At 43.2% G+C, this 13,246-nt stretch overlaps 1 protein-coding gene across 1 annotated transcript in view; it reads right to left on the minus strand.

Moving 5' to 3' along the window:
- The window catches only part of nsrp1 (nuclear speckle splicing regulatory protein 1), a 32,139-nt gene that overhangs the window by 8,325 nt on the left and 10,568 nt on the right, over nucleotides 1–13,246 (minus strand). The window contains exons 2-3 of the mRNA XM_055658162.1: nucleotides 10,800–10,881; nucleotides 1,773–1,829 (exon numbers count right to left, since the gene is read on the minus strand). Coding sequence (XP_055514137.1) covers nucleotides 1,773–1,829; nucleotides 10,800–10,881 — 139 coding nt within the window. The remainder of the gene's footprint in view (nucleotides 1–1,772; nucleotides 1,830–10,799; nucleotides 10,882–13,246) is intronic.

Genomic DNA, 13,246 nt, shown 5'->3' on the forward strand with positions numbered 1-13,246 from the left:
AACCAAGTTCACCTCCAAACTTATGGAACTTGGAGTCTGCATTCCCCTTCTCAAATGGATCCTTGACTTCTTGACCAACAGGCCACAATCAGTGAGGATAGGAGACAAATCATCCTCTACGATAATCCTCTACACTGGTGCTCTGCATGGAGGTGTTTGCAGCGGCCTTCTTCACTTCTTGTACACCCACGTCTGTGTAGTCAAATACCAATCCAACTCCATTTACAAGTTTGCAGAAGACACCGCCGTAGTGGGCCAGATACCCAATAATGACGAGACGGAGTACCAGAACCTCCTACCCTGGCAATAGGTGCAGGAGTAGGCCATTCGGCCCTTCGAGCCAGCACCGCCATTCAATGTGATCATGGCTGATCATCCACAATCAGTACCCCGTTCCTTCCTTCTCCCCATATCCCCTGACTCCGCTATCTTTAAGAGCCCTATCAAGCTCTCTCTTGAAAGTATCAAGAGAACCTGCCTCCACCGCCCTCTGAGGCAGGGAATTCCACAGACTCACAACTCTCCGTGTGAAAAAGTGTTTCCTCCTCTCCGTTCTAAATAGCTTACCCCTTATTCTTAAACTGTGGCCCCTGGTTCTGGTCTCCCCCAACATCGGGAACATGTTTCCTGCCTCTAGCGTATCCAAACCCTTAATAATCTTACATGTTTCAATAAGATCCCCTCTCATCCTTCTAAACTCCAGAGTATACAAGCCCAGTCACTCCATTCTCTCAGCATATGACAGTCCCACCATCCTGGGAATTAATCTTGTAAACCTACACTGCACTCCCTCAATAGCAAGAATGCCCTTCCTCAAATTAGGGGACCAAAACTGCACACAATACTCCAGGTGTGGTCTCATTGGGGCCCTGTACAACTGCAGAAGGACCACTTTGCGCCAAGCCAACAACCTCTCTCTCAACGACAGCAAGACAAAGGAGATTGTGGTTGACTTCAGGAAACAGAGCTGTACACATACCCCAGTAAACATTGATGGTGCCGATAGTCAAAAGTTTTCACGGCCTTATGAATAAATATCACCAGCAATTTGTCCTGGTCCAGGCACATCAAAGCTGTGGCCCAGAAAACATTCCAACTTTACTACTTCCTTAGAAGGCTTAGGAAGTTCAGCATGTCCCCAACAACCCTCACCGAGTACAGGTGCGCCGTGGAAAGCATTTTATCGGGATGCATCACAGCATGGTTTGGGATCCCAAGATTGCCCAGACCATCACACAAACCAACCTCCCTGCCATTGACTTCATCTACACCTCACGCTGCCTCGGCAAGGCCAGTAGCATCATCAAGGACCAGTCTCACCCCGGTCACTCCCTCTTCTCCCCTCTCCCATCAGGCAAGAGGTACAGAGGTGTGAAAACGCACACCTCCAGATTCAGGGAACTGAACTGTCCTCTCCCCAGCTAAAGTGTGGTCCTGACACACCATCGACCTCATTGGAGATAATAGAACTATCTTTATTTGGGCTTTGTCTTGCACTAAATGTTGTTCCTTTGTCCTCTATCTCTACACTGTGGACGGACAGCTTGATTGTAATCATGGACAAACTTTTCTTTGACTGTATAACATCTTTTCACTGCACACTGTACTGCACAGTTCTATGTTCACAGTTTTGGAGACCTGTTATATAGGATCTTGCAGGTTAATTAAACTTTAATACTGATTTTACACCAGTCATACCGCAGTGCTGTACTATTTAAACGGGTTGTTTCAAGTATGAATGTTACACTGATAAAAGTAATATGATGTTATACCTGCTTCATCATCGACTTCTTCAGCGACTCCTTCTGAAGGTTCTCATTGACCGACGTCTGAAAGGAGAAAATAAATATGCTGAATAAACTCAAAACTTGATCTTATGTCTTGTAATTAATCGTTTAATATTTTAAACTGGACACAGAGAAGTGGGAACGTGCATGACTTTTTCACATTTTTAACCATTGCACAAAAGCAGAAACACTGAGCACGTGAAAATTGTACAATTATCACCGTGTCCGCACCAACCACCAACTAGTTAATACTAGTTAATATGTTATTCCATTTTCTCATCCACTCCCTGCACACTAGGGGCAATTTACTGAGGCCAATTAACCTACAAACCCCCGCACGTATTTGGGATGTGGGAGGAAACCGTACGGAGCTCATGGTGGAAACCCAGGCGATAACAGGGTGAGCGTGCAGACTTAAACTTAAATATTCAAGATAGAATTTTAATTAAGTTACAAGATTTAGAAGCTCAGGTCTAGGTACAGTTGTGCACTAGAAAATTTATTGAGAAAATGCAATTGTGGGAATAAATGAACCAATGCTTCCATTAAAAGAGATTAAGAGATTTACTACTACGGGTGCTGTCTGTACGGAGTTTGCATGTTCTCCCCATGACCGTGTGGGTTTTCCCCATGCGCTCCTTCCTCCCACAATCCGAAGACGTATGGGCTTGTAGGTCTAATATCAGTCTGAAGAAGGGTCCAGACCCAAAACCTCACCCATTCCTTCTCTCCAGGGATGCTACATGTCCTGCTGAGTTATTCCAGCATTTTGCGGCAATCTTCAGGTTTGTATGTTAGTTGGCTTTGGTAAATTGTAAATTGTCCTGAGTGTTCATAAATTCAGGAGCGGGATTCGGCCATTCAGCCCATCAAGTGCACTCATGGCTGATCTATCATGTGTGGGATAGTGTTAGTGTACGGGGATCGGTGGTCGGCGCGGACTCGGTGGGTCAGTTTCCACGCTGGATCTCTAAACTAAACACTCAATGGAGACTTAAATATCCGTTAGAATTTTAAATGAGTTACAAGATTAATCATATTTAGAAGCTCAGGTCTAGATACAGTTGCGTACTAAAAAATGAAAATGAAATTGTTGGAATAAATGAACGCAATGTTAAAAGTCAAAGCTGTGCACGATTATATTTAGCATCCATGCACTAATTAAGGCACTATATCTAGTCCAATGTAAGAGTAATGAGAATCCAGTTTCAGGCTTAGGTTAGGCATTGCAAGCAAGACTCTTAAACCAAATACTGCATTTTTAATAAAATATGCAACATTAGAAAATGTTTTTCAGTTTTTTTCAACAAAACAAATTCAGTTCTTTCAAGTCTATCCATCGCAAAGAGGACAATCTCCATAGTGTAGATATAAAAATATTCAGGACATTCTAAACCAACATATTGCTGTGTGTACACTTCAAAAACACTTCACTGGACAATCTTAGTTTAGTTGAGAGATACAGCACGGAAACAGGCCCGTCCATCGGCCCACCGAATCCACGCCGACCAGCGATCCCTGCACACTTGCACTATCCTACACTCTAGGGACAATTTAATCAAGCCAATTAACCTACAAATTTGTACATCTAGGGAGTGTGGGTGGAAACCGGAGCACCCGTGGAAAACCCACGCAGGTCACGAGGAGACTGTACAGACAAGCACCCGTAGTCAGGATCGAACCCAGATCCTGCATCTCTGCATCTAGCAGGTAGCAGTTCTACCGCTACGCCACCTAGATTAAATGTTTTAATTAAAGGAATATCTAAATCAAGCTGTTATTTTGGGTATGGGGTCACTGTGCCTGCGTAGTTATTAAAATGGGATTAGCTAAATTTCAATCCTGGTTCAGGATTTAATTAAACGATTCAAGTTCTGTAATAATTTGGTCTCATAATGTAATAGAGGGGGAAGATAACATCTCTACCTAAACATTTTAGTAACAGGATTGTTCATGCAAAAAGACAGAAACAGAAACAAACTTGTTTGAAGAGTTTATGTAGTCCATTAAATGATGGCAGCCAAAAGATAATGACACAGATATACATGTTGATAAATACCACAAATTCCAATCCTACCAATATGAAAGTTAGACGTTTTGAAGAAAGGTCCCAGCCTGAAATGTCACCTATTTTCTCCAGAAATGCTGCCTGACCCGCTGAGGTACTCCAACACTTTGTGCATTTTTTGGTATAAACCAGCATCCGCAGTTCCTTTTTATTACGTTGAAAGATTAGAATCTTGGCTTGGCTTTCTTTGCCGAGTGGGGAGGGGTCAGGCAACTTTGAGTCGGGTTCCTGCTTCAGTCTGATCAAGTTTGGGAGAGTGAAGCTAGAAAAGGTTACCCCTGCCTCAACAAAAAGACGATCTACTCATCATTTTATACCTCCATTAGGTTACTTTTGTATATTGTATATTTTGTATATTGTTGTGTTTTATAACTGTTGGCCGACCAATTTCCCTCCTCCATCAAGTTTGTTAATGAACAGGTTTAGCTCGTTGGCACAGTCCTGATTGCTTTGCCTCCCCAGACCACTGGTCACATGTAGCCTGTAACGAATGCTCTTCATGCCTCATGTTGTTCTGCTTACGTTTCAGCTCCAGCTCCTTCCTCTTTCTTGCCCGTAGCTTCATTGTGTTTGGTCCAGGACAAATCTGCAGTGAGATTTATACCCAGGAACCGGAGGCTCCCCTCCATCTCCACTGGCACTGTTGATGTTTATGTTCATAAGTGATAGGAGCAGAATTAGGCCAATCGGCCCATCAAGTCTCCTCTATTCAAACTTTCCCTCTTAACCCCATTCTCCTGCCTTCGCCCCATATCTCCCGACACCTGTACTAATCAAGAATCTATCTCAGCCTTAAAAATAACATAGAAACATAGAAATTAGGTGCAGGAGTAGGCCATTCAGCCCTTCGAGCCTGCACCGCCATTCAATATGATCATGGCTGACTGGGATCTGTACACCACCTCATTTCCTGGAGTCAATTACCTTCTTCTCTGTCTTGCTGACATTAAGGGAGAGATTGTTAAGTATTTAACGACATACCAAATCTTGTAAGACTTCCAAGAGAGCAGAGGCACTGATGCACCTTCTTCATTATTATACCTACATGATGCATCCAGGACATCAGTCGAGAGGTCAATGCTGAGGATTCTGAGGCTGCTAATTCTCTCCGTCACCAGTGCTCTCCCAAATTCCTCTTTCTGAAGTTAATCATGTTTCTCGGTCGTGTCGACGTTGAACGATAGGTTGTGGCCCCACGTAACAACGTGTTTAGTTTAGAGATACAGCATGGCAACAGGCCATTCGGTCCACACACCATCGATCACCCATTCACACTAGTTCTATGTTATTCCATTTTCTCATCTATTCCCTACTCACGCGGGTCAATTTACAGACATATTAATGAACAAACATAGAAACATAGAAATTAGGTGCAGGAGTAGCGGCCATTCGGCCCTTCGAGCCTGCACCGCCATTCAATATGATCATGGCTGATCATCCAACTCAGTATCCCGTACCTGCCTTCTCTCCATACCCCCTGATCCCCTTAGCCACAAGGGCCACAAGGCCACATCTAACTCCCTCTTAAATATAGCCAATGAACTGGCCTCAACTACCCTCTGTGGCAGAGAGTTCCAGAGATTCACCACTCTCTGTGTGAAAAAAGTTCTTCTCATCTCGGTTTTAAAGGATTTCCCCCTTATCCTTAAGCTGTGACCCCTTGTCCTGGACTTCCCTAACATCGGGAACAATCTTCCTGCATCTAGCCTGTCCAACCCCTTAGAATTTTGTAAGTTTCTATAAGATCCCCTCTCAATCTTCTAAATTCTAGAGAGTATAAACCAAGTCTATCCAGTCTTTCTTCATAAGACAGTCCTGACATCCCAGGAATCAGTCTGGTGAACCGTCTCTGCACTCCCTCTATGGCAATAATGTCCTTCCTCAGATTTGGAGACCAAAACTGTACGCAATACTCCAGGTGTGGTCTCACCAAGACCCTGTACAACTGCAGTAGAACCTCCCTGCTCCTATACTCAAATCCTTTTGCAATGATAGCTAACATACCATTCGCTTTCTTTACTGCCTGCTGCACCTGCATGCCTACCTTCAATGACTGGTGTACCATGACACCCAGGTCTCGCTGCTTCTCCCCCTTTCCCAATCGGCCACCATTTAGATAAGTCTGCTTTCCCGTTTTTGCCACCAAAATGGATAACCTCACATTTATCCACATTATGCTGCATCTGCCAAACATTTGCCCACTCACCCAGCCTATCCAAGTCACCTTGCAGTCTCCTAGCATCCTCCTCACAGCTAACACTGCCTACCCAGCTTAGTGTCATCCGCAAACTTGGAGATATTGCCTTCAATTCCCTCATCCAGATCATTAATATATATTGTAAATAGCTGGGGTCCCAGCACTGAGCCTTGCGGTACCCCACTAGTCACTGCCTGCCATTGTGAAAAGGACCCGTTTACTCCTACTCTTTGCTTCCTGTTTGCCAGCCAGTTCTCTATCCACATCAATACTGAACCCCCAATGCCTTGTGCTTTAAGTTTGTATACTAATCTCTTATGTGGGACCTTGTCGAAAGCCTTCTGGAAGTCCAGATACACCACATCCACTGGTTCTCCCCTATCCACGCTACTAGTTACATCCTCGAAAAATTCTATAAGATTCGTCAGACATGATTTACCTTTCGTAAAACCTGCACGTCTTTGGGATGTGGGAGGAAACCAGAGGACCCAGAGGAAACCCACGTGGTCACAGGGAGAATGTGCAAACCACACAGACAGCATCAAGGTCAGGATCGAACCCAGGTCTCTGGTACTGCGAGGCAGATAAGGTTGAGTACAGCCCTTCCCTGTAAACCAGCATCTGCAGTTCCTTGTATCTACAGGAACCTATACAAACCGCTTTAAAAAACCATGCAAGTGTATTTTATGAATTTCACCCCTTCTAAGCCACAAACTAACGTTGAATATAAGCAGAATCCAGTACCATCACCGTGGTCAAGTGCGTACTAAGTTTATGCAAGTTTAATTTCTGGTTTTCTAAACTTTACACCAAAACGACCTCATCTTGTCTCCCGTTTCATTTCCTCTCACAAAATATGGATGATAAACATAAATAAGTGCATAGTACAAATTGTGCAACTGTGTGGGACTGCTTTGAATATCAAGTGACACAGAAAGACATCAGTTTTCACAGGAAATGAAATTCCCTTCCCTGAATTTACTTATCTATATCACTCGCCATTTATTACAAAACCAATTAAGTTTTTTTGTGTCTGAAGAACATATCTTATCTTCTCAAGATAGCATCAAACCAGAGGCAGTATTTTATTGGATTTTGGGAACTTAGAGCTGCAGCTGTCACCATTACAATAGAAGGCAGTTTTCTTATTAAACTGATATACAAATTATTAGCTTGTTGTTCAAATAGTTGGAAAGTTTAAAAAAAATGCAAGATTCAACTTGCAAAGAGAACATCTCGCGGGCGGTTTGGTGGCGTGACAGTGGGGTTGCTGCTGGAGACTCGGGTTCGATCCCGATTACAGATGTTGTTTGTACAGAGTTTGTACGTTCTCCCCGTGACCTGCGTGGGTTTTCTCTGGGAGATCCGGTTTACTTCCCACATTCCAAAGTCGTACAGGTTTGCAGGTTACTTGGCTTGGTGAAATTGTAAATTGTCCCTAGTGTGTGTAGGGTAGTGTTAATGTGCAGGGATCGCTGGTTGGCGCAGACTCGGTGGGCAGAAGGGCCTGTTTCGGTGCTGTATCTCTAAACTAAAAATCTTGTTCCATAAGTACGTATTATTACATTAAAATGTTACCATAGTAAATACTTGCTTCATGCTTCTGACGTCAGTCCTCCCCTACTTTAAGATAACCAACATCTTTTACTGTGACTACCTTTTATGAAAGATTTCTGTATTTTAACCAACCAGCACGACACCTTACACATTGGTACAATAAGCGCTGTATTAGCAAAAAATGCCAGGAAATGAAAAGTACTTGGAACTTAGAAAATAGAACAATATATAAAATGGTTAGTTCTTTTCAGATATATTTAAATTATCCATTTACTTCTTTGGAGCTTTTTTTTGCCAGCATTTTCATTTTCTCAGTGGTGTTAGGTACTCGTTTTAATCCAAAACAAAACAAATCCAATTAAAGCTTTAAAGTAGACGTGATGTTGATGTTCCCACTGATGGGAGAGTCTAGGACCAGAGGCCATCAGAATAAAAGGACGTACCTTCAGGAAGGAGATGAGCAGGAATTTCTTTAGTCAGAGGGTGGTGAATCTTGGAATGCATTGCCACAGAAGGCTGTGGAGGCCAAGTCAGTGGATATTTTTGAGGCGTAGATTAATTCTTGATTAGTAGGGGTGTCAGGGGTTCAGGAGAATGCATTTAAGGGGGAAAGATAGATCAGCCATGATTGAAGGCAAAATAGACTTGATGGGGCGAATGGCCTAATTCTACTCTTAGAACTTATTAAATATACTTGAGAAATTAAGGTCAGGAATATAATTAGTTTAGTTGAGAGATGCAGAGTAGAAACAGGTCCTTCGGCCCACTGAGTCAATGCTGTTCAATCACTAGTTAACTAGTTCTGTTATCCTTACTTTCTCATCCACTCCCTACATCCTAAGGACAATTAACCTACAAACCTGTACGTCTTTGGGATGTGGGAGGAAACCAGAGCACCCGTAGAAAACCCACACGGTCACGGGGAGAACGTGCAAACTCCGTACAGACAGCACCTGTAGTCAGGACCGAACCCGGGCCCCTGGCGCTGTGAGGCAGCAGCTCCACCACTGCGCCACCGTTGTTTCTTTAATAGAGATGCTAAACGTGGAGTATAATTTGAGAAAACAAAGTGCTGGGGGAACTCAGCGGGTCACGCAGTATCTGTGGAGATAAGACACAGCTGATGTTTTGGGTTGTGACCCTTCGTCAGACTCAAGGGGAAGTTCAAGTCAGAAGAAGAGTTCCCACTCCGAAACGTCGTCTGTATACTTCCTCCAAAGATGCTGCCTGACACTGCCGAATTCCTCCAGGAATTTGTGTTTTGCTCAAAATTCCAGCATCTGCGTTTTCTCGTGACTCAAATATAATTGTGAGTTATTTTGCGAGATTAGGTCAGGAGGAAATAGATTTAATCTTGTAAATAAATTTCAGGCCCATTATGTGGAAATTAAGCTATGCATCAGGACTTTCGATTGCATTCCCAAAAACAGATGAAAGTCTTTGAATATTTTATTGAAGGAATCCTAGACTAAAATAGAATCTTCGAAAGATCTTTCTAAAAAACAACAGATGAAGGATGTCAGAGGGAATGACCCATGGGAATGATAGAATAATGAAAGGCACAGATAATGTGGATGTGGAGAAAATATTTCCACTGGTGGGAGAGTCCAGGACCATAGGTCATAGCCTCAGAATTAAAGGGTACTCTTTTAGAAAGGAGGTGAGGAGGAACTTCTTTAGTCAGAGGGTAGTTAATCTGTGGAACTCATTGCCACAGAGATCTGTGGAGGCCAAGTCAATGGATATTTTTAAGGCAGAGGGGTGGGAGATTGCAACCTTCACGTGGTCTGCCCCATTTTGACAAATGCAATCAACCTGGCGTGCACAATCAAATTAGATCAAATAGAACAAGTTGTCCTACAACTTTAGGCTGTGCACGCCATACGCAGGAAGAAGGCAGAGAGACAGATTCTTAATTAGAACGGGTGTCAAGGGTTACGGGGAGAAGGCAGGAAAATGGGATTAGGAGGCAGAGATCAGCCAGGAATGAATGGCACAGTAGACTTGATGGGGCCGAATGGCCCAATTCTTCTCCTATCACTTACAACCTTATCAAGTCTACCCTGCCATTCAATCATCGTTGATCTATCTCTCCTTCCTAACCCCATTCTCCTGCCTTCTCCCCATAACCACTGATACCCATACTAATCAAGAATTTTCATTAACAATTATTACTTGAAGTTATCAATTTGAGTTCTCCAAGGAATATTGCCTGAGGTTTATTTTGAATGGACAATACTTAGCAATCAGAATCTCACTTGCACTGAATGCTTTGGCCAATAATAGTGGATAAAAAGGGTCTCGACCTGAAACGTCACCCATTCCTTATATCAGAGATGCTGCCTGTCCCGCGGAGTTACTTCAGCATTTTGTGTCTACCTTAACACAGTGAAGAATAAACCTTCATAATAGCTCAAAGCTGCATAATGCCTCTTGCTTTGATGATAAGGTTTTCTATCGGAAATTTCAGACAGTAGTTGAATCCCTTGTACTTTGTAATAACAACTTCAAATAGAGAGGATTGTTTGCCGAACTGAAAGTTGTATCATATCACACACGCACACAGCTTCAACCTACAGGGTTTTGAAACAGATGATGAACAAGGTGATCACAGTCTGCCAAATTAAAGAAGTCTGCCAACATCTTAAACATGCATTTTCATTCTTAAAGCACTCAGAAGAAATAATACAAATGTTGAGTTAATTTTGAATAATTGTATATTTTTACCGCATATATCTTGTTGCAATGGAAGTTCATGTCATAGGAGCAGAATTAGGCCATTCAGCCCATTTTCTCTGCCATTCAATCATGGCTGATCTACGAATCCCACTCAACCCCATTCTCCTGCCTTCTCCTTGTAACCCCTGACACCCGCACTAATTAAGTACCCGTTAATCTCTGCTTTAAAAAACACCCAATGACTTGGCCTCCACTGCAGTCTGTGTCAATGAATTCCACAGATTCACCACTCTGACAAATGAAATTTCTCCTAGTCTCCATTCTAAAGGTACATCCTTTTATTCTGAGGCTGTGCCCTCTGGTCCTAGACTCTCCCACTAGTGGAAATAGTCTCACCACATCATAGCGAACAGGAAATTAAATGAAACCAGTGGCAAAACAGGAAATTACATCAGTGGCAAACAGAAAATGAAATTAAATCAGTAGCTGTTATATTAAAAATGCTTCTTACCTCATCATCTGAATCATTGAAAATCGAATGTTTGGATAATGCTAGGGTGTTCTGCTTTGCCTTTGGAAGTATAAGCCCATACCTGTGAAAATAATAAATACATTATGCATAATGCTGTTTTTATTCCCAAAAATCACACAAATGTTAGATCAGCAACTGCCCTGGATTCAAAGCATCATGTGCTGTAGCATGGAAACAGGCCCTACAATCCATGCTAACCAACACGCCTCATCTACACTTGTCCCACCTGCCATCGTTTGGCCCATATCCCTCTAAACCTTTCCTATCCACATACCAGCCCACATGTTTTTTTAAATTGCCCTGGATGTAAAATAATAAAGTACTCACATAATTTTACACCACAGAAACATGTCGCCTGACCTACCAAGTGGCCACCAAGTACACATCTACACTAATCTGATGCACCAGCAATTGCCAGCCCTCGACGACTGGTATGCTAATCCAGGTGTTTCTGAGATGTATTGACTGTACTTGTCTCCATTTCCTCCTCTGTGCGGCAGTGTGTCACACATTGTACTCACTGGCTGGGTGGACAAAGGCCAGGGTTGAAAAGATAGGTGCGAGACAAAAGGATTGAAGGGTTGCGTGTCGTGAAGCTAGAGCAAGTAATGTAAGTGAAATGTATGTGGAAACCAGCAGATCCGTGGTTCTACATTGTTTTATAAACTTGTATCAAGGCTAGCTTGCACTTATATTCTACGCCCCAGCTAATAAAGCCACGCATCCCATTTGAATTCATCACTCTGTAAATCCTCAACCATGTGTAGCTAAGAGCTCCTTGGAGAGCTAAGAGATATTCCTAGAGGAATTATCACCAGCAACTCGGCCTGGGCTGCCTATATTGAAGCAATGGCCAAGAAGTGCCAATGCCAAGCACACCAAGGCCAGCAGCATAATCAAGGACCAGTCTCACCCCGGCCACTCCCTCTTCCCCCATCGGGCAAGAGGTACAGAAGTATGAAAACGCACATCTCCAGATTTAGGGACAGTTTCTTCCCAGCTGCTATCAAGCCACTGAACCACCCTGTCAACACCTAGAGAGCGGTCCTGAACTACTATCTACCTCGTTGGTGACCCTCGGACTATCTCTGATCAGACTTTATCTTGCACAAAACGTTACTAACATTATTCCCTTTAACATGTATCTGTACACCATGGATGGCCCGATTGTAATCAGGTTTGTCTTTCCGCTGAATGGTTAACACGCACAAAATCTTTTCACTGTACCTCGGTACACGTGGCTATAAACTAAACCCAAACACAAATCAGCACATCACACATATCAGGATTAAATTCCATGTGGTTTTGTTTGGTTTTGCACTGTATTGGGTTTTTTCCATTTATTGAACTGTTATTTTATAGTACTTTGTTTACAAACCTGTGTTGCTGCTGCAAGCAAGAATGACATTATTCCGTGTCAGTACACATGAAGATTAAATTCCAATCTGGATTCCCCAGACCCAGTTTACATTTACCAGATCTTAATTAACCCTTTATCTAACTACTTGCAACGTTACCATGTTGTAGTCACCTTCACCCTGTACTGTTTCAACCACTTGCTTACTTCACTCCCTGGGATTAACTTTAGTTTAGTTTTAGTTTAGAGATACAGCACGGAAACAGGCCCTTCGGCCCACCGAGTCCACGCCGACCAGTGATAACTGCACACCAACATTATCCTACACTGGTCCACAAGGCTTTCGGGACACCTGTACTATGTTACAAACCTTTTGCTGCTGCAAGCAAGAATGACATTGAATACACATAATTAACCTACCCCAGTATGCACGTCTTTGAAGTGTTTATCTAACTAGAAACGTTACCATGTTGTAGCACCTGGAGAAAACCCACACACTCTCTGGATTACGGGTTTTAGAGAGATGTGCAGCACCCCTTAGTCAGGATCGCATCGCTTATCCTACACACCATGCCGCCCTACGTATGCACGTCTTTGAAGTGTGGGAAGAAACTGGAGCACCTGGAGAAAACCCACGCGGTCACGGGGAGAATGTGCAGCACCCTTAGTCAGGATCGCATCGCTGCACCACCATGCCGCCCTAATACTCCCTATCCCTAGTAGGTCTATCTATATGGTCTTGCGTACGGTGTGCACAGCCTAAAGTTGTAGGACAACTTGTTCTATTTGATCTCATTTGATTGTGCATGACGGGTTGATTGCATTCGTCGAAACAGGCGGACCACATGAAGGTTGCAATCTCCTACCCCCAACGATTGTGGTGTTGGGAGGAGAAAGAAAGCTGGAAGTGAGGAGGGGCAGGACGAAGCTTGTCAAATGATGGGTGGATACAGGTGAGGGGGATTTTGATAGGAAGATGGTTGGACAAAGGCTAGAGGTGTAGAGACATAAATGATGAGATAAGTATAGCACCAATTTCATTCTCTCACCTGCTAATTAATGCTCTATG

This window comes from Leucoraja erinacea, chromosome 28 (genome assembly GCF_028641065.1).
Source record: "Leucoraja erinacea ecotype New England chromosome 28, Leri_hhj_1, whole genome shotgun sequence".
In the NCBI taxonomy this organism is placed as follows: Eukaryota; Metazoa; Chordata; class Chondrichthyes; order Rajiformes; family Rajidae; genus Leucoraja; species Leucoraja erinaceus.